Genomic DNA, 23,589 nt, shown 5'->3' with positions numbered 1-23,589 from the left:
CAAAGGAAGTAACTTAATCATAATTTGATTTAATCTAATTATTTTTTTCTCTCTTAAATTTTCCTTTCTGAAATTCTGCAGCTTTTATATATTTGGAAAGTCTTCCAGCTTTTCATCAACTCACAAACTTTCATTCACAAAACCCCAGTTTGGGAAAACCCTGGCATAATGTGTAATGTTTAATACACTTCATGATGTTAATAACAAAGAATGGAACACATTTTAGGTTAAAAATAAACTAAAAGTAATCAAAAAGATGGAAATATCTTACTTTTTATTAGGTCTTATATTGGGCCTTTGAATAATGTTTTGGACTATGGGGGACAAAAAGGTTGAGAACCACTGCTCTTAATAAAAGTGTTAAAAGGAAAAATTCCTCACTTTCATGACTGATCAGTGACATCAAACATGACATGATGCATATTTGTATGTACATGAACATTTACAATTAAAACTATCCATCCATCCATCTTCTTCTGCTTATCCAGGGCCGGGTCGCAGGGGCAGCAGTCTAAGGGAGCTATCTCTAAAAGAGCGCCCAGCCACCCTACTGAGAAAGGTAATTTCGGCCACCTGTATCCGGGATCTTGTCCTTTCGGTCATGACCCACAGCTCATGACCATAGGTGAGAGTAGGAACTTACATCGAACAGTAAATCGAGAGCTTCACCTTGCAGCTCAGCTCCTTCTTTACCATGACAGACAGGTACATCGACCGCATCACTGCAGAAGCTGCACCTATCTGCCTGTCAATCTCCCGCTCCATCCTTCCCTCACTCGTGAACAAGACCCCAAGATACTTGAACTCCTCCACCTGAGGTAGGAGCTCTCCACCAACCTGAAGGGGACAAGCCACCCTTTTCTGGCTGAGAACCAGGGCTTGACTTTAACACCCGCCAACCCCCTCAAATGCAGGTGGATTTTGCTCATGGCGGGTAACACAGTGACTCCAACTAGCCACTTTGGCGGGTTGAATAATTGTAGTGTTTTTAAAAGGCATCTGAAATAAGCCATATTGCAGTGTGACACTACGACACTACAACTCCCATGAGTATTACATGCACACAGTGTTGCCTTGCACTTGCGGGCTAGTGACAGAAACGAAGAGATAGCTAGCTGCCCTGCTGGAGTTATGCCGTTGGATGCCGTTGGAGCTATGTGGCGACCATAGACTGTAAAAAAATACGGACGTAGTGTCCGTGACGTCACCCATAGACTGCTGAAGAGCGGTTTTGAAGCTCAAAGTGTGCAGAGCGGGCCGTCGCCATCTTGGCAGCGCGCCACCGCGCGACTCTCCCGGATAATCGAAAATGGGCAAAAAGGCGGGAGCTGTTTGCTGAAGCCACGCCCACCTAGCGCAACGGCATTCTCAACAGTGCAATCCACCTTTTTTACTCAAGTGGCCACGCTCTTAATTATGCAGAACTTTAAGGCTTAATATCATTTAAACGGATGAGTTATAAAAAAATTCACCCCCCTCACAGTTGTCATGAAGGGCAAAATTTGCTATATAAAGGTCCTTCTCAAAAATTAGCATATTGTGAAAAAGTTCATTATTTTCCATAATGTAATGATAAAAATTAAACTTTCATATATTTTAGATTCATTGCACACCAACTGAAATATTTCAGGTCTTTTATTGTTTTAATACTGATGATTTTGGCATACAGCTCATGAAAACCCAAAATTCCTATCTCAAAAAATTAGCATATCATGAAAAAGGTTCTCTAAACGAGCTATTAACCTAATCATCTGAATCAACTAATTAACTCTAAACACCTGCAAAAGATTCCTGAGGCTTTTAAAAACTCCCAGCCTGGTTCATTACTCAAAACCGCAATCATGGGTAAGACTGCCGACCTGACTGCTGTCCAGAAGGCCATCATTGACACACCCTCAAGCGAGAGGGTAAGACACAGAAAGAAATTTCTGAATGAATAGGCTGTTCCCAGAGTGCTGTATCAAGGCACCTCAGTGGGAAGTCTGTGGGAAGGAAAAAGTGTAGACTAAAATAATTTTTTGCACCAGGCTGTAAACATGTTTTTTTCTGCTGTAAAGTTGGGCATTTTAACATGGGGAGTCTATGGGACTGACTCCCTTTTGCAGCCAGCCTCAAGCGGGCAGTCGATGAATTGCAGTTTTAGTCACTTCCTTGTTGGCTTCACGAGAGAGAGCGGGAGGTTGCCGCTCGGTGGCGACATATAAAAGGTGTAACAAAACCCGGTGAGCAGACAACACACAAGAGAAAACCTGACGATGAAACCAAAAAGGAAGAAGAGACAAAGAAAAACAAAAGACTTTTCGATGAAAAGTGGAAGTCAGGTCGAGAATGGCTGGTATATGATCCAGTCAACAAAATCATGTATTGCTATGACTGTAGGGCGTACGGTGGTGAAAAGGTAAAGGGGGCATCTTTTGTGGTTGGGACAAGCAATTTTAAAGTTGAAACAGTAAAGGACCATGAAGTGTCCATTGGTCATATCGGAAGCATTTCGACTAAACAGGTGAAGGCAGCTGGTTCGCTACAAGACAGTGTGGCGGTGAAATCTCTGGTCCTCATGAAGTCGGCCGAGTTTGAGAAGATGGGGATGCTGTAATCAGTAGTCATTATTAGGGCCTGAGCACAAAAATGACACAGACTGAAATGTGTTCTTTATGATGAGAGGAATGTTCCCCTCAAATTTTAATGAAGATAAAAGCAACTTTGTCTGAACCATGGCATGCATTTTTCGTGAGGTTTCAAGACTGACATACTTTCCATTGCAACTTTAAAATTTAAAAATGGAGCTTCACACACAACCTTATCAGAGCTAATGATAATGACCTGTATTGTTATACATTTATGTAGTCTTGATTTGGGTGTGTACAGTGGTTTTACATTTAAAAGGGTTTGAAATCTAGTTCAAGTAAATTTTAGCATGCCATTGTCAACTTTTATCAGGTAATTTCACAACAACAAAAATGTGGCTAGTAAAAATGCTGTGTGGCTAGTAACTTTGGAAAACCACTACCCACATTGGCTAGTGAGCAAAAAAGTTAAAGTCAAGCCCTGCTGAGAACCATGGCCTCGGACTTGGAGGTGCTGATTCTCAGGCGCTAATTAAAACTATTAAAACTTTAGTCTGTCACAAAACTATCATTTGGCTTCAGAAGACTTGGAATTTAGGATACAGTCATATGAACCACATATATTATGTATTTTTCTTTCACTGTGTTTTCATGCAGTCAGCCGAATCTCCAAACTATGAATCCTCTGTAAGAAAAGATTTAGACTTTAGACTTAGATAATCTAATCTAGATTTCATCTCAGAGTCTGTGTGAGCAGCCTGGACAGCTCCCTTCCACCAGGTGTTTAAACAAAACTCACTTTTAAACCTCAGTTGTGCGTCGGGTCGTTAAACTCATGCTGTTCAGAGAAACCGCATTGCGGTTGGGAGTCCATTTCTGCTCAAGGTGAGAGATCCCACGAGCTGGGAATGTTAGATCGTCATTACAGTCAATTACATGGGCTACGGGGCACGGGTGCTCATGGAGAACTCAGTGTGTGTGTGTCTGTAGTCCTGCGGTTAAGACTGGTTAACACCCTTCAGTGTTAATGATGTATAATTATCGAAACCGCACTAGACCCGGGGGAAGGAGCCTTTTGATTTTTAAACTCTTTAGTGCTTGTCCTCTGTCTCACTCTGTCTCTATCATTGGCTTTATTGGATCAATACAGGAGAAAGTCAGAAAATGTCTCTTTATATTCCCCCTCCTGTCTTCCCTGTAATACTGTATATGGGCCCAAAAAGTACTAAGCCACACTTTTGGCATTTTCACACTTGAAACTGATAACCTAAGGCAATTCACCATGAAGATTTCTCTACTTTCCTAATGTCTAGAAACATACAATGACAATTTCAATGGTTTCCCTCAAACATAGTGACTTGCTATCCCCATTTTGAAATTATAAAAGTGAAATGTTGCTTACAATGGACCTTTAACCAGGGTTTAAAACAGCATCAAACTACACTCTTAAAAAATAATTCTTTTTCTTAGTGTGAAGTACATTTTAACAATCTAAAGAACCTTTTGGTGAATAGAAAGGTTCCAAAGATGATAAAGGTTCTTCATGGAACCATGGATGCCAATAAAACAACCTTTATTTTTAGTATGTAGAGTTATTACAGAGTGAAAAGCCCCTTAAAATCCATGAAATGGCAGATAGGCACAGTTGTGTTTCCTATTAATCCAGGAAGTTAGGGAGGGAATTTGTAGGATGAGTCATCAACATTTTCTGCCCGTTTTCCCAGAAGCAAAACTACTTAATAACTTCTAACTGCATATCAGTTAAAAGTGAATTTTGTCAACTTTTAAGTGTTCTAGCATATAAATGGCTTCAAAATGAATAGACATGGACTAAAAGCCACAAAAATCTCTTTCTGATTTCAAAGGGGCTATTAAAATGCATAAATGGCATTATTTTAAAGGGTTGCTCAAGCACAACATCTCATTGAAAAAATTCAATGGCTTCAGATAATAAAATAAATAATCTACTATGCAAAATTGAATGTGAAAGTGAAAACATATTCCATCATCATTTACACACCCTCATGTTGTTCCAAACTTGTATGACTTTTTCTTCTGTTGAACACAATAGATATTTTGATAAACATTGGGGTCCAACACTGGGGCTTTTTTCTAAAATATTTTCTTTTGTCATGAGGGTGAGTAAATGGTGATGACATTCTCATTTTTGGGTGGACTACCTGTTTTTTGTGTGTCCAATTACCTTTTAGGACTCCTGTACCGAGTGTTGCACTGACGTTGCATTAACATTAGAGACAAGTTCATTGATCCGTACCACAATCTTTTGAACTGCTCCGATTTATCCACTCAGAAATAGAAAGCACAGCTTGATTCAGGTGTGTCCGTGCACAGACGGTGTTCTATCCTTGTCAGACAGATTGTGGATCTCTTACAGGACCTTAGAGGTTTGGAATGCCTTCTGCTAAACCAGGACAAGCCAACCCAAAACACATTCAACTGCTGGTTAGCTGGTGTGTGTGAAAAAATGGACCACCTGGTGTTACACTTTTGTATATGATATTTGTGCTAAAGTCTAACACTGAAGTCATTTCAGGGGTTACATCACAAATAGATTTTTTTCTTGATCTTTTGAAGACATTTGATGTGCTTTATAAACATACTGTACTTTTCAGTCCTGAAAACTTCCTAATCAGTCCAAAAAGACTTGGACGGAAATGGAAAAATGGATAATTCTAAAACTGTTGGATTGCTTGCATGAAAAAACAAACAAATATATTAGGCAAAAACATCTGAGATGTCCGCCCTAAACACTGAAAAGCTTATATTTCCATGTTTCTTTAATGCATAAGCTCTAAATAAATTGGAAAAAATAAATAAATAAATAAATAAATAAATAAATAAATAAATACAGAGAAAGAAAAGGTCAATGCACAGCATTCATAGAAAAAAATCTTCAAGAATGTGTATTAAGACTCAAGGACCTTTATGAAAGTGCAATGTTTTTGATGAAAATGCATTGTTTACACTTTGGCACCACACTGCAGGTGAATAGGGTAAAAAAATTAACCAATAGTTATCTCCTTACTTACCAAGTTGATTGATTACATTGATAATTGCAAACATTTTTTGTATTACAAGTTTTCTAAAATGTTATGTTTAAATATGCAAATGGGGCATTATTTAATGAAATATGTGCTAATTTGCATAAATTTCTAGTACAAAAATCTCGACACTGGATGAAGTCAGTTTCAAAATTCTTTTTTTTTTTTTTTTTTTTTTGACATATTAGAGTCAAATGTTTTTACAGAGGGAATTCTGGGTATCTCTTTTTGTCACTTCATAATTCAGAAAATACTTTGAACAGCTAGAAAACAATATATTTTCACAATTTGTGGGGGAATAAAATGCTGTATATAATCAAGATTATATTATATATGAACAAATCCTTCATCTTGCTATCCTAAATGTTTAAAGGGTCACACTGTGCATATATATATATATATATGTTTAAAGGGCCATGCATTGTTTTAATTTATATATATATATATTGAATCAGTGAGTCACTTATCCATATTGCTGCTACTGCAAAGCACAAGTTTGAGAAATAGAGGAATATTTTCTCATCAATTATGGATGGAGGGAGGAGGAGAGGTGCCATGGAACAAGGGTTTTCTTGGGACGGTAAAAATAAGGACACAATAAAATGAATTCAAAAGAAAGCCCTGTATTTCATGCACATAATGAAACAACCCGGAGTGGGAGGTCCATGGACCGGGAGTACATCCAAAAACAGTAAATGATTGGGGGACAAAGAGGTGGTCAAATTTAGAAATTCATCAATAATTTTGGGTGAGCAATTACAGAACGTTTTTTGAGTAGGACAGAGCATTTCCCTCAATGTGTGTATGTGTGTTTAGAGATAAGGGCAGGAAAACAAACCTTCCTCTCCAGAATTGTGAGATAAAAATCACAATTATCTTTGTACATTTTTTATCCCATGGTGAAAATACTCTTCCTATAATGCATCATTGGAGAAAATAACAAATTATTTGCTACTTCTTCCCGAAAAAGTAATGATATGGCTTCACCTCCATCGTTTGAACCAAGTTGGTTAATGTTGTTAATGTAATGTCATTAAAGATGCCATGTGCAAGTGGTTGAGTAATAACTTCTGCTAATAAATCAATTCAAGAATGCAGTTAATGTCAGATTATTAGTTCATTTACATGAAACAACAGAAAGCTGTTCATTGTTTTAATTACCTTATTCAGCATGTAACTGGTGTACCCCCGTAGGCTATGCGGTTCAGTTTTCTCCATAGCGTAATTATTCTGAAATGCTGCTGGTAAGAACATGGCACCTGATGACAATGTGAATATTTTTGTTTTTATTTGATGTTTGATTAATTGCTGGTTCCCTCTTACGTCAATCTCCAGTGTTCCAAACATATTTGCACATAAAAACGGAATGAAAGATACAGAACATGTAGATATATTAGCTTGCTTACTCTGCCTAAGAGCATGATCTATGTTCACTTTATACTAATAAGAAACTATCCTTTTAACCACAGGTCGAGAGTTGTGGTTTCAACCACATAAGTTTGGGATGCTGTTCAGAATGTTCATTGGAACTATGGTTTCAACAAACACCGAATTATGGAACTTTGTTAGTAACAATGGAACTTGCAACCAAAGCTGGCTAACAATGCTTTTGGGAAACACACCTCTGACTTCACACTCCCAAACTTTCACTAGCGACTATCCTAAACCTTGATGGCAGCAGGGAAATATATGAGTCCATTTCACACTTTTAAAAAACTTAATGTGTTGTTTGTGAAATAAAAATACTCTGAATCACTGTTTTTGCATTAAGATAGTGTAGTTATGACATCTACCAGCAGGGGCTAACTGGACCAGGCCAACCAACCGAAACTTGACCCCTTGAGAGAAACAGGCAATAGACTTCAAGAAACAGAAGACAAAGAGGAAATAGCTTTGGTTAAATAAAAGTTACTTGTAAAGATTCATGTGCCTAATGCGTCAACAGGATTGGTGGCTTTGCCAGGTTCCTCTTTCACAAGCTCAGTCTTGCGTGAGTCTCACTGCATGCTGCAGGACTCCCACAATGCATCACTGCCTCAGGACAAAATGCTCCTCCAACTAGCTCTGCCATCCACACACACTCTATTTCCCTTTTCATCTGTCCATTCATGCTGTTGTATGTAGTATGTCTATTCATGCTTCACATTTAGAATTCCTTTTTGCTTTCCGTGTTGACACACACACAAAAATCACAACTCGACCACTATAGTTCCACCTCAAATGAGCGATTTTGACGACTTTAAAGCTCAAATAACAAAGTCATATAAGCAGTTTACCATAAAATGCACATTTTTCTGCAGCCCAAAACACAACTCTAAATGCATCTCCTGTTCATTTCTACAAACTGAGGGACAAATCAAACTCACACTCAAATAAATCACCCATGCACACTCATCTGTGAAACTGACCTTTGAGTTCCACTTGTCTTCTGTTGCTGTATTCAGAAGTTCAAAACTAGAACCTGGTGCATTGAAGACTGCGCTTCAAAAACGTGTTTGTAATACCTGACCACCATCTTATGTGTGTGTGTGTATGTGTTTGAGTCAGAAGATCAATAATTTGACCTTTGCTGGTATTACAGGTGAATTTAGGTGTGTCAAAAACAATTCAAGCCTAGGAGAAATACCTAAAAATAAAACACGAATTTTGTCTAAATTCACTAAAATTATAAATTTTTTAAAAGTGAATTTAAGCATCACATCATTATAATGTAAAGTATGAAAGATGGATATTCAATTTAAGATTTGATGAACATAATGTTACCTTTACACAGTGTTATTAAATTATTAGTGTTTATGTGTACATATGTGTAAATTATTAGTGCTATTACAGAAAGTGATTATGCACTATTAAATATCCAATTCTGGCCAATACCACTAAATACAACTATCCAATACTGGTGAATAACTGATAGTACATTCCTATTCTATTCCAAACTAAAACCTAAAAAGTGAATTTAAGCATCAAAACATCATAATGTGAGAAATGGATATTCATTTTGAGATATGCTAAAGAAAACATTTAACAGTACAATTAAATCAATGATTTTTTAAAGATTCACTTTATTTGTATAAACATACATATACATACACGTATACAAATATCTAATACTGGATGATACCACTAAAAAAAACTAAATATTGACCTATAATTGACCTTGTACCATACATTCCTGTTTGAATATCATTGCATTAGATAACAAAATATAATCTGAAAAAAAATACTGCCAAGTTAATATTTTCTGAGCTATTTTTTTTTAATTATTTTTAACCAACTGGTGTGTCAGTGATTTTAGAGCACTAAGAGTGAAGTTCCAAAGTGAATTAAGATACAGATATTGAAAGTAAGAGATAGACATACTTTCTGCTAAAAAGAAGTCAACTTAAATACACCTATTAAAACACAAACACTGTGTTCAGTCACACAACACACACTGACAATCACGGTCACACTATTCCTTTAACTAGAGAAAAACAGAGGAAGGGGAAGTAATGAATATAGGCAGCCTTGAGAAAAGTAGAGAAGTGGAGAAAAGCAGTAGGAAAAGAACAAGAGCAGATGAAATCTCAAAAGAAAAGATGGACGGATTGATGAAGAAAGGCATTGATGTGTGGAAGAATGTAAGGGAGTAAAAATTCCTCTGCTTGGTGTTAAGGTGAGCAGAAGGATAAATTAAACAGATCTCCCATACTCAGAATTCGTGCTCTGCATTTAACCCATCCAAAGTGCACACACACAGTAGTGAACACACACCCCCGGAGCAGTGGGCAGCCATTTATGCTGCGGCACCCGGGGAGCAGTTGGAGGTTCGGTGCCTTGCTCAAGGGCACCTCAGTCATGGTATTGCCGGCCCGAGACTCGAACCCACAACCTTAGGGTTAGGAGTCAAACTCTCTAACCACTAGGCCACGACTTCCCCATGTCAGCTTGTGGCTAGCTGCAAAAGAGCATGCAGGGAGATTTTAGTGTACTGTCACTAGGTTCAGTTCTCTGAGAAGCGCTCCTTCTCTGTCACATCTACACTCTCAGAAAAAAAGGTACAAAAACTGTCACTGGGGCAGTACCTTTTCAAAAGGTACACTTTTGTACCTTTCAGGTACTAATTTGTAAGAGAGGGTTAGGTAACTTTTGTAATTGGTGGAAACGGTGTGATGGATTGGGGTAGTAGATGAGGATATTGCAATATCGCATACTGAAGTACATTTTGAGGTAATAACTTCTCATAGTCACACAACCTGTTAGGAGCTTTAAATACTATTAAAGTCTGAGAATTAACTTGTGCTAGACTACGGATGCACACGCGACCACATACTAGGCGCTTCAGATCAAATCTTACAGCGCTCGTCAATGCCAAAATGATTGAGATGGCCAATCAAATCAAAGTAGGCAGGGTTTACTGTTCACGGAAGAGCGTGAAGCATCAGTTTAACATTAAAGAGAGGTTGCACAGTGGTTAACCAGAAAAATAAAAAAAATGGCACATCATGCCAAAAAGGTTGCCGACCCCTGATGTTCACTTTAGGTACTAATATGTACCTTTAAGGTACCAAAATGGACTCTTTAGGTATGAAGTTGTGCCTTTTGAAAAGGTACTACCCCAGTGACAACTTTTGTACCTTTTTTTTCTGAGAGTGTAACAATGAAATTATGAAGCAATAGAAATCACTACAGAGCTCACAGGAAGAACAAAATCACAGAAGGGATCTCATTAATATCTCTTTTATTTCTCAAAGACATCAGTGATATTAAATCGAGATAAAAAAAGATAATTTAGCCTTTCAATTTAAGTCTCATCCATGCTCAGATCAGCCATGAAACCAAAGTCTGGTCACAAGGTCAGGGGTCTCAGACATTTCTCATGAAATTCTTCCAAGGCTATATGATTGCCATTTTCGTATTCACATTAATTTGTCAAATATTGGTCTTAGGTGTTTCTTCAAAAACATTCTTAGTAGACAAAGATGAGACAATCTGATATTTAATGAAGTCTCAGTGAGATTAAAGGGAGATCAAATTGAGAATTTAGCTTAAGTTTCATACTGAGAAGCTTAAGACTTTACTGAGAAAAAGTATTCTCTGGAATTTCAGAAGAGATTGCAGTAAAGTCTCATTCTATGCTCAGATGTTTGTCAGCATTTGTCTTAGATGTTTCTCCAAAAAAAGGAGAGAGATAAGACAATTTGATGCTTAACTGAATCTCCTGAGAAATAAAAGATAAACATAGAGCAATACAACTACAGTCACTGTTACTAATAAGAAATTAAAAATAATTAAGCTTAAAAAGTATACTATATTAATTAAATACGTTTAATTATAATGTATTTTAAAATATTATTATGTAACTAATATTATTATTACAACTATTAATGAATGAAGATATAGTAAATAGTTGTTATTTTAAAAAATAATATAAAAATGAAAACATTTAATTAAAATGGTATAATACATAATTAAAAAAAATACAAAAATTAATAGATGATATGAATACATAAGATGATATGAATACATAATATAATATTTTTAGTAACCAAAACTCTTGGAATAATGTAGAAACTGGTTATCGTTGTAAATTTTTGAAGAGTTACAACATAATCACATTGTAAAAAAATCAAGAAAGCAATAAACAAAGAAATTAACTTATTTAATTAGAAACTAATTACAAACTAAAAGGAAGTCAAGAGGAGCATGCAAACATAAATTTGTTGCTAATGTGTTTGTACCAGCTGCTGTGGCCACCTGAATGCGAGCTAATCATTTTTATGCTGCCGTAATATCAGTCCTAAGATTTTGTGCGATTAAACGGTGGAGAAAATCATCTTCCGAGTGACTCTCGGAAAACAGGCTCTTGTTGTTTGGCGGATAGTATGCAAAAAAAAAAAAAAAAAAAAAAAAAAAAGGCGATTCTTTGCAAAACAGCTTCTGGGTTTGCTGCCAAAGTCATTAGTGGATCCTTCAGAGTTTTGGATCTCCGAGGAATGGTGCTTTTTGAAACATCAGATTAATTTACATTTTTACATAACATGTTTATTCGTCCATTTGTATCTATTGACTTTTATGCTTTAGTATTTTATTGAAAACAGGAGCCACTGATGAGATTACTTGCTTATCTGTGCTAGCAAACACACTCACTCCTTTTAATTACAGCAATAACAGTAAATAATTTGCAATTACAAACATCTCTAGGACACAGAAGACATTACCAAAGCTTTCTGCTCATTAAGAGGGGAATTTATGTGTCTGTTGGCACTTGAGATGAATGCATGTACACATAACTCTCATTATTATAAGCATAATGACTGGACCTCATCTACACGCGCTGTTGCTCAGTGGACAACACTTTAGTTACTCCACTGCACACCTCAGACCACTTCCTCATTACTGCTAATCTAGCACTTACTCCTGAAGCGGCACACGCTCCAACGCGGGTCACCTTTCGACGGAACCTACGCTCACTCTCTCCATCTCGCCTATCCTCTGTGGTTGCATCCTCACTTCCTTCACTCTCACATTTTTCAGCTCTGGACACGAACAGTGCTACGGACACTTTTTGTTCCACTCTGACCTCTTGCGTGGACAACTTTTGCCCACTGTCGTCTAGACCAGCACGCACCACCCCATCTGCCCCTTGGCTGTCCGATGTACTCCGTGAACATCGCTCTAAACTCAGGGCTGCAGAGAGGAAATGGCTTAAATCAAGAAACTCTACCGACCTCAGTGTGTATCAGTCTCTCCTCTCTTCCTTCTCTGCAAACGTCTTCACTGCTAAAACATCATACTACCACGACAAGATTAACAACTGTTGTGACGCTCGGACACTCTTCAAAACCTTCTCTTCTCTTCTTAATCCGCCTCCACCTCCTCCTCAATCGACTCTTACAGCTGATGACTTTGCAGTTTTCTTCACAAATAAGACAAGAAACATCAGTGACCAATTCTCCACACTGCAGACTGAGGATAACTTCACAACGACTAATGCTCACTCGTTCTCCTCCTTCTCTCCACTCTCAGAGACGGACGTTTCCAAACTTATCCTCTGCAGTCATCCTACTACTTGCCCACTGGATCCGATCCCCACTCACCTCCTTCAAGCGATTTCCTCTTCAGTCATACCTTCACTTACTCACATTATCAACTCCTCTCTTCACTCTTGAACATTTCCCTCAGCATTTAAGCAGGCTCGGGTAAGCCCACTGCTGAAGAAACCATCTCTAAATCCAGCACTTCTAGAAAACTACAGACCGGTATCCCTTCTTCCATTCATTGCAAAGACACTCGAACGAGCTGTGTTCACACCAGCTCTCTATGTTTCTTGTACAGAACAACCTCCTGGACCGCAACCAATCTGGCTTCAAAAGTGGCCACTCAACTGAGACTGCCCTGCTCTCGGTTACTGAAGCCCTGCGACTGGCAAGAGCAGCTTCAAAATCCTCAGTGCTCATTTTGCTGGACCTGTCTGCTGCTTTTGACACTGTTAATCACCAGATTCTCCTATCCACCCTCAGAAAGATGGGCATCTCTGGAACTGCACTCCAGTGGCTTAACTCCTACCTGTCTGATAGATCCTTCATGGTGTCTTGGAGGGGTGAAGTTTCTAAGTCACAACAACTTGCTACTGGGGTTCCTCAAGGCTCAGTACTTTGGACCGCTTCTCTTCTCCATCTACATGACGTCATTAGGATCTGTCATTCAGAAGCATGGCTTTTTTTCCTATCACTGCTATGCTGATGACACTCAAATCTACTTCTCATTCCAACCAGATGACCCGACGGTAGTTGCTCGCATTTCAGCCTGTCTGAGTGACATTTCTAGCTGGATGAATGACCATCACCTTCAGCTCAACCTTACTAAGACTGAACTGCTGGTGGTTCCAGCTAACCCATCGTTTTCATCAAAACTTCTCTATACAGCTGGGTTCGTCAACCATAACTCCTTCCAGGACAGCCAGAAACCTAGGAGTTGTGATGGATCATCAGTTAAGCTTCACAGACCATATTGCTACAACGACCCGGTCCTGTAGATTTGCCTTATTCAACATTAGGAAGATTAGACCCTTCCTGTCAGAGCAATCCACCCAACTTCTTGTCCAAGCTCTTGTTCTCTCCAGACTGGACTATTGCAATGCTCTCCTGGCGGGCCTTCCTGCATGTACTATCAAGCCTCTGCAACTGATCCAGAATGCAGCAGCGAGGGTTGTCTTCAATGAGCCGAAAACAGCCCATGTTACTCCTCTCCTCATCAGGTTACACTGGCTACCAGTAGCCGCTCGCATCAAATTCAAGGTACTGATGCTTGCCTACAAAACGACCACTGGCACGGCGCCAACTTACCTAAACTCACTAGTTCAATCTTATGCACCCTCCAGAAGTTTGCGCTCTGCAAGTGAACGACGCCTTGTGTTGCCATCCCAAAGAGGTTCAAAATCACTCTCACGGACTTTTTCCTGGACTGCTCCCAGCTGGTGGAATGACCTTCCGATCTCAATTCGAACAGCTGAGTCTTTACTCATTTTCCAAAAAACATCTAAAGACTCATCTTTTTCGCCTGCACTTAACTAACTAATATTAGTACTTACCTTTTTTTTCTTTTTCTCTTCTATCATATGCCAAAAAAAAAAAAAAAAAAAAAAAAACCCTGGCTACATGTTCTGTACTAGACTAACTGAGACTTGTCATAGCACTTGTATACCGTTGTTGTTTTCTCGTTGATCTGATTGTTTCTACTGTTCTCATTTGTAAGTCGCTTTGGATAAAAGCGTCTGCTAAATGATTAAATGTAAATGTAAATGTAATGAACGTGTTGCTCTTGAATGTGCCACACAATTGCTGCCAACCACCAATGACTGTCAGAATCAGGGTTGAAAGTAAACTTTTCATGAATAAAACTTAAAACAAATGTTTGTATGCTAATACTATTTAGCTGTTTTTTTCCTCATTTATTTGTAACAAACAGAAGAACGTTGAGGTTCAAAAACACTTACTACTTCACCGCAATAAACCTCAGAACCAACTAATCCAGAACTGGACCGGACTGAACTGGTTTTGAGTTATCACTGAAACACACTTCAGAACCAGATAGGGCTTGTAGCAATTTTCAATGCTTTGCTAATATATCTTTCTCTTTGTGCAATCTCAACCTATTGATTTCTTTAATTCACACACTCCTCACCTTCATTCTTGTGCATTCATTCCTTTTCTCCTGTCCTCTTTTCTTCCTCTACCTCTTTGTTTCTCCGCAACCCAGCAGGCAGCTTGCTTGCTCTCTCTTTTCCTCACTATTTCCATTCTTGTCATGTCCACAGCTTATAGCGTGAAAAAAGAGGACCAACATGAAATTAGTATTCTCTTTGTGTCTGGTGCAAAGTGTGTGTGTAAGAGTGTGCACTGGTTTGGGTGGTTTATGAGGACACAAATTTGTATAATGACATGGACATAGGTATTACAATGTGAAGGTGGTTTATTAGGGCACTTCCTGTGTCCTATGTAAAAAAAAAAAAAAAAAACATACTAAATGGCGTTAAAAAAAAAAAAAATGCACCCATACCAACTTGTGTGTGTGTGTGTGCTAGAGGGGATTGTTGTTCACTGTTTAAGAATCCTTGAAAACAGAGTTATTTGAGGAGTTCCTCTGCAGTCAGCAAATCTTCATTGTAAGACAGCACGCATCAACACAAAAACGAAACAGTTCAGCTGTAATTACCACAATGCTAAAATTAGTTAAAAAGAAGTGCAATTAGTAGCCCCAGATGGGATCTGTTGATGTTTTGCCATTTTGTGCTGATTTCGAGAGAAAACTTTTGGAATGGAATGGTGCGTCCAAAAATGTCAATGCTGTGATCATTAAGACGCACTTATGTCATTCCAAACCTGAACACAAAAGGAGAAATTCTAAAGTGCTGGTTGCTCTTTTTCATGCCAATGCAATAAATGTGGACTGAAGCGTTCAAGTTTTAAAAAGCATGCAAATAGATCATAAAATTCATCCATACAACTTGTGCGCTATATTCCAACAACTTCTAGTCATACAAGAGCTTTGTGTGATGAACAGAGCAAAATTTATTTTGTTATACACTGATAGCCTTTCTGCCAGTGAGCCGCTACCCACTGTGAATGAATCACTGAGTCAGTGAATAGAAACTGAGAATCGATTCAGTCTAATTTGTTCAGTCTGAAAAAGTTTAACTCAAATGAATGATTCATTCAAAAATCAGACACTGCTGTGACTGGATCATTAATTCAGTGAAATGAAATTGAGAACAGATTCAGTCTGATTTGTAAAAAAATCATTCAGACAGGTATTATGAACTGAAAAAAAAGAAAAAGAAAAAAAAAAAAACTCATTCAAGAGAATGATTAATTTACAATCCAGACATTGCTGTCACTGGATCATTAAGATAGTGAGTTAAAACTTGAGAACTAATTTGGTCTGATTTGTGAACAATCATTCATACACGTTTTGTTATTTTGAATGGTTAATTGAAAAGTTTTCAATCAACACAAAAAATTACTCATTCATTAATTGGACATCGATCTGACTGGATCACAGAGTAATTTGAAATTGATAACCGATTTAGTCCTATTTGGAAAAAAATCATTCAGACATGTTTTGTGAATCAACCAAAACCAAAGACTTGACTTAAAAGAATGAATTATTTACAAACTGGACATTGCTGTGGCTGCATCCAAAATCGCATACTTCCCTACTATATAGTAGGCAAAGAAAAAGAATTTAAAAGAGTAGAATATCCAAATTCTTTTCAGTGAATAATAATTTAAATGTAATTTGTTTCTCACACAAATCTGTCAAACAACCTCAGAAGACTTTTACACGTCACTTTTAGGATACTTTCAATAAACTATTTAATAAATCATAGTATTTTATTAATGGCAGGTGCTCCAAGAGCTTTCTGCAAAGTGTCTGTCAGGTCTATTTAGTATATAGACACCGGCACAACGGTTTTCTCAAGATAAACACTTGCATATACACAGTGTGCATGCTTTTACCCATAACGATTTAAGTCAGAGAGAGAGACAGACAGACAGACAGAGAGGTCCTGTATCAGTATCAAGGGCAGTGGAGCACTATTCACATACTGCAACATAAATCTACACAAACACACACACTCATACACACAGTTACTTTACACTCTAGTGAACAGCCTGAGCCTGAGGCAAAAACAGTGCACCGAGTGCCTCATAGAGAACCGCAGAATGAAAGGTAGAGAGAAAGGTCTTACATCTCATGGTCATACAGGACGTAAATGAAAGTGATGAGCTATATAAGCAGTCCCACACACACACACACACACACACACACACACACACACACACACACACAGAGTAATACTGTAATAATGGCCTCTTACTGTAACTGCCCAGAGCCGTGTGGGTATTAAAGCACTGTTCGGCCTAATTAAGTAACTTCATTCCACACCACTGACCATGTCTATCTTCTGGCTATCCCAGAATTCACTGGCTTCGAGCAGTACAATACATGTTTATGCCTTGTCTGTTTTTACAAGGAGCAAAATGACCTTCAGAATCGCGGTGCACCCTCAGGATTGGTGAGTTTGAGTGGTCTGGCACAAATGACGAGGATTCTGATTGGTTCTTGGTTTCTAGAGAACATTGAGAACATTGTTGTTGTTATTTGCTTGTATGTGATGGAACATTCCTGAGCGTGTAAATGCATGTGTTCCAAATATTCAGATTAGAGGTTACCAATATTAATTACTCAGCAACTGAGCAATTCTGACTTTTCCTCAGAGTTTCTCAGAGAATTCTGAAAAAAAAGATGACAGAATTGTGAGATAAAAACAATCATTGTATGGACCAAACACACCAAGTGTTCCACAGAAGAAAGTAAGTCATAAAGGTTTGTAATTACATGAGAGTGAGCAAATGATGACATAATTTCGAGCTAAAAAGGAACCGATTTCATTTTGTCCCTTGGTGCATGTGTATCATTGCCATTGGTTCTGTGAGAGTGGGGGTCAGACTATAGGATAATAAGGCTAATTATATCTCGTAGGATAACTCACATCAGCGGGAGACCGAAACACAGTTAGTATTGACTCTGAGGAAGTATCCTTAACCTCTGGAACTCTATCAGACACAAAAAACTTGAGTCGCCAGATTGAAGTTGTGGGTTCATATCAGCTGTTGTCACTTCTATTATTTTGCCCTTTAGGTGCAAGCATCCCTTGAGATCAGGCAGATTTCTGAGATGACAAAGCAGAGATACTGTAACTGAAAACTGCTATTCAGTAAAAAGCAAAGGAATGTGCTCTCCCTCTCCTTTTCTGCTGACTGAATGAATGACTGACCTCTGCAATAGAGACAGAAAGAGAATGTCTACAGGTCTACATGTGCTGCATGAAAAGAAGAAAATTACAATTGTAATAATAATTCACAATATTACTGTTTTTATTGTATTTTTGAGCAAATAAATTACAAAAAGTTTGAATTGTAATATTCAAGTATAATTTCTCCAGAGCTTAGCTACTTTTAAAGGACTAACTGCAAATTTAGGGCATATCACAGTGTATTTAAGAACATCCAGAAAGCTGAAGAAAGAACAGTGTGAGTAACAGGATAAGACTGAGTGAGTCTGTTTTAGACTGGTGTCCCAGTGGACCTCTGCCACAGTGCCGACCTCATTTAGGAGGTCAGGGATTGGTTAATTGAAGGTGTGACTCCTGGTGCGACACAGTAACCTCAACGTCAGTCTAAATTTAGACTTTTCCCTCACCCAGCCAAAAGCCGAAGCAAAAAAATACTCACCTTAAAATGCTACAAAGAGAATTGATCATTCACACACATTTGGCTCAGCTTTGCCAAGATACCAAATTCTGCAATCAGAAGAGATTTCAGTAAACAAGAGCACTATAAAATATCATAAAAGTGAGTCTTCTGAGGCTATAATATACATAAGAAAATGATGCAATAAGAAACAGTCATTATTATACAAATTATTTAATGTGTTAAAGCCTAAGAGAATAAGGCAAAAAGAGGAAGGCTAAAGATGCAGCATACATTCCCACGTTCAGACATCTGCTTTTTGCACAGATGTATAAATCAGTGCTGTACTCGTACAAAGAATATTTACACACTGCCATTCCAAATAATGGCTTATTAACAAAAAACCTCTCTTATTTATCTGTCCCACACTGATATTAGTGTGCTAGCTAATGGGTCTGCCTGCTTGTGTGTCTGTCCATTAGTACGCGGCTCAATTCTGAGTGGATAATTAGCAGGTGTTTTAGCATTATGGATAAAATCCAAATCAGATAAACACACAAACACACACATATGAAAGGCTTGGCATTCAACACACACATATTCATTTCAAACACTCCTGACACCCACACAGTGTCGCTGACAAGGACTCAAACAAGAGAGCGAGATTTGTTTCTTCATAATGTTGATTGATCCACCATAAACAGAAGGACAGATCAGAAGGACAGCAATACTAATAAAAGCACCGCTGCTAAAAAAATCTAACTGAAAAAATAATAAGAAAAATCTAATATCTAAAATCTATTGTTACTAGGGATGTGTCGTGTGTGTGTGTGTATATATATATATATATATATATATATATATAATATATATATATATATATATATACACACACACTTTTTCAGGAATCTTTGTTCAAGTTCAAAAGAACAGCATTTATTTGAAATAGAATTTTAGCTCTATTTTAAGTCTTTACTGTCACTCATGATATATTTAAAGCATCCTTACTGAGTAAAATTATTAATTTCTTCTACAGAAATGTAGTTTTTTCATTTACTTGCAACATTTATAATTACTTTTTCAGACAGTTTTTAAACAAACTGTATAAATCTCAATAATATGAATTATTTTTTATTAATATTTTCTATTGGTTATCAATCATAACACAAACATATTTATTACCTTAATAATATATCAGAAAATCAGTGCAACCCTAATCATGATCCATCCTTAATTGGAACTTCATAAATTAAACGAGTCTGATATAGACATTCACAAGTAAAACTAGACTGAAATAAAATCCATTAGTATGTACTGCAGTGGTCTGCTGTAGTTATCAGACCATTTGACCTTGAATGAGCATGTGATCAGGCGTAAACCTCAGACATGAACGGTTAAAGGGGAATTTAAACCTGAATTTGTGGGATATCTAGGGGTTCTGACAGCTCAAATATTGAGTTATGACTCAGAGTCAGCCTCCTGCTTTGTGAATGTGACTGGAAGCAAAAGCTGTGACATTCTTCTCTGTGTGCAGCTGTTCAATACATGTGGCCGCAAATGTGCTTCAGTATGTGTGTGCATTCAAACTGATGCGTTTGTGCAGTCACTAACATTAAAGGAATATTTTATTCTCTGGAATGCAAAGGTGAAAGTTTTTTTAAACCCTTTTATACAGTAGATGTCTAAAAAAAACAGTCCACTTCTTTCATTTCATGATACTTTTCACCTCTGTTAACTGAATCCTGGAAAGCGTTGAAATAGAATTCATACAAACTTCTTATAAATAAAAAAAATGGCCAAATTATCACCTTTTTTTTTCTACAGAGAAAAGAAAGTCATGCGGGTTTGGAATGACATGAATGTAAATGATGCATACCTTTACCATATCCTCCAAATCAAAAGTCACTTCAGCTTTAAATAATGTGTGTACGTGCTTCTGAAAAGTCATTGGCCATAATTGCTTTGATTGTTTTACGTGAGGCCTCTAATGCAGGGCTGAAATAATGCAGACCTCACAAAGTCTTGAATCAATTAATATATAATTTCAACACTGTAACAATAGCTCATCAATTAAGCTCATCAATTAATCTCCAGAAAGCCTTGATGAGAGATGTGTGTGTGTGTGTGTGTGTGTGTGTGTGTGTGTGAGAGAGAGAGAGAGAGAAATAGGTGGCTGTTGAGTTTCATCTAAAAGCTGCCCACGTACGAGAGAAATTCAAACATACACACACCAACAATGCATTCTCTATCTGCCAATAGTCAATTAGTGTCAGCTGTCCAATCTTGACTGCTTTCACATCCGAAACACACACACACACACACAATCTTGGATGAATAGATAGACATTGTGTATGGCTCATAACTAGAAAAAAAAAAAAAAAAAAAAACACTAAGTTCAAACACAAACACCACATAAATTCTAAAAAATGTACAGAAAATGTTTTTTTTTTTTTTTTTTTTTTTAATCTCTTATAATGGCATATGTTAAAGTCTCCTTAATGCAGAAAAGGGGATTGTTTCAAAAACAGTTTAAAATCAACCACTGGTTATGTCAACTGATGTGCACCAGCAATCAAGCGATGGCTGCAGTAAGTCCACAAAGACGTCAGGGGCTTTATTTGTCATTTTAGGTTTTGGAAGAGAGCTCAGAAGGACTTTTGTGGGCTCCAGAACAGTTCTTTATCAGTCCGTGTGGCATTAAGCCACCAAAAAATGGTGGACTCATAACTGGACTGCACCTCTGGGACAGAACCGTTCCAGTTGGTGCCTCTAGCAGCGCAGCAATTAAATATTTCTCCTTTAAATCAAGACAACAGCATGCAGTAAACACACCAGAGAAAAGGCAGGAAAAAAAGACTAGTTCAAGAAACCACACAGTTTAAACTGGTAACCTCTGGTGGACAGTAAATCCAACTGTGCAGGAGACTGAGCATGTGTGACTGATTTGGTTCATTAACCAGAGCAGGCAGCCTGCAGGAGTAATGCATCTTTCACTCACTCACTCACTCACTCACTCACATGCACACATTGTTCCATTTCTGCAGAATGGCTGTAATCTTTTTGCTATGGAATCCCTTTAACGAACATGCTAACCTCATTCCAGCAGTCCTTGCACACCCTGACAGCATGCATCAGAGAGTATTTGAACCCAAAAACATGCTCCTGCACCAGGACCGGAGCAGCACTAATGCAGCCAAGCTCTCCTCCTCATCCTTCGTCATCACTCGTCATTTATGTGAGTCTTTACCTCTCTTTCTGTGCTAGTTCAATCTATTGTGCAATTACAACATCTGGACTATAAGGAAAGCTGAATGTTGAGGTTTTGCTTACAGTCCAACCACATGTCCCCTCAAGGATGGTAAAACCTGAAATCAAACTTTAAGGGACCTTTCAACAGTCACCTTAATAAAAGGATTAAATAATAATGAACATCTAAATAAAATAAGGGTTACTTTTAGACTTACTTAAATTAGCTCAATAAACAACAGAAGTCAATGAAAAGTCCTTGTGGCGATGCATATGTTGAGAGATGAAAGAGATGCACCATTAGAGAAGTGACATAAAGGTAAATCAACTGATGCAGGCAACATAATTATTGCGGAAATAGTATTTGGCACAATATCATTCATCTCAGTACATTTATAGCATAATCAGTGTCAGTTTATGAATATGATGAATATATATGCATTCAGAGACACAAACTAAATAGAAACAACACTCCAACATCAGAGACAGACAGACAGAATTACAGATAGACAGACAGACAGAATTACAGAAAGATACACAGACAAAGAAATAAATGGACAGATAAATAGACAGAACAACAAAGACAGAACTATACATACAGTATGTATACAGACAGATAGATAGATGGATAGACAGACAGAGTGCTCTATGCCACGTTGCCTTCATCATTGTTGAAGTTCAAATCACTTTTTAATAAGCGATTCATTAAGTAAAAATCTCTGTCTTCATAAAACTGTCTGCCAGTCTTTTATCATTTTACAGTCCCATTTTCACTAGATGTGATCTATTACATTTTTAGGAATGCTGTACAAGCTCTTTCATTCCCTCTATCACACGCACAGTGCGGAGGGCTGGCAGAGCTCAGCTGTGGTTTGTGAATGGGATATTACATGAACATGATTTTGCAGCCACTCTGACTTCGATATGAGACGACCATCTCGCCCTGTCTTTCTGCATCCTCTAACTGTCTAAATCTTCCTCATACTTGATAATTGACCAATTTTTCTCCCAGATTTCATTGTACTTTCTGTCTCACTTCCTTACTTCCTTTAGCACTTGTTCTCCTTTCTGTCTCCATCCCATCAACACAGTTCCTTTTTTTATCGTCACATAACTCTTCCCTGTGTAGTAGTAGAGCATGCCTGGAGTCTTACCCGCTGTAGAGTGAGCTGGAGTCCCGAGTACAGCTGAAGGTTCAGGTCTGCAGAGGAACAAGACCGGCAATGCACAGACAGACAGCAAACCGAACTGGAGCTTGAGCACACCAAAGAGAGAGAGAGAGAGAGAGGGCGAGAGAGAGAGAGACAGAGAGGGAAAAAGAGAGAGACGGAGCAGGACAGAGATGAACACTGACTAGTTGGAGGTGAGATGAAGGAGAGAGAGAGAGAGAGAGAGAGAGAGAGAGAGAGTGTGAGAGGAGATAAACGGACAGAGAGATAGAAAGTGAGGGAAAGACAGACAGAGAGAAGAGGAGGGGCTTAAATCGGATAGGAGGGACAGCATGATGCCATAAGAAAAGCAGTAAGAATCAGTGAATGAATGAAGGACCAACTCGATGAATTAATGACAGAATAAATAAAATGACCTAATTAATGACTTGAATAAACAAATGACCAAATGAATGAATGAATGAACAAATTACCTAATGAATGAATGAACAAGAGAATAAACAAATGACCTAATAAATGACTTGAATAAACAAATGACTAAATGAATGAATGAACGAATGAACAAATTACCTAATGTATGATTGAACAAGAGAATAAACAAATGACCTAATAAATGACTTGAATAAACAAATGACCAAATGAATGAATGAATGAACAAATTACCTAATGAATGAATGAACAAGTGACCTAATAAATGACTTGAATAAACAAATGACCAAATGAATGAATGAATGAATGAATGAATGAACAAATGACCTAATGAATGAATGAAAAAGAGAATTATCCTTTTATTTTATTTTTTTTCTCC

General features: G+C 37.7%; 1 protein-coding gene across 2 annotated transcripts in view; it reads right to left on the bottom strand.

Moving 5' to 3' along the window:
- The window catches only part of LOC109095329 (parvalbumin-7), a 39,800-nt gene extending 16,805 nt beyond the window's left edge, over nt 1–22,995 (bottom strand). The window contains exon 1 of one of the 2 annotated variants that reach the window (XM_019109050.2): nt 22,767–22,995. Coding sequence is in view for 1 of the 2 variants with exons in the window: in XM_019109034.2 (XP_018964579.1) it covers nt 14,795–14,810 (16 nt within the window). In the remaining variant the exon portion in view is untranslated. Of the gene's footprint in view, nt 1–14,794; nt 14,826–22,766 lie in introns of those variants that run through there. The other variant, XM_019109034.2, reaches the window with a different exon arrangement.
- Nucleotides 22,996–23,589: the final 594 nt, after the last annotated feature.

Source organism: Cyprinus carpio, chromosome A3, assembly GCF_018340385.1.
Source record: "Cyprinus carpio isolate SPL01 chromosome A3, ASM1834038v1, whole genome shotgun sequence".
NCBI lineage: Eukaryota > Metazoa > Chordata > Actinopteri > Cypriniformes > Cyprinidae > Cyprinus > Cyprinus carpio.
This window is presented reverse-complemented; position numbering and strand designations above follow the sequence as displayed.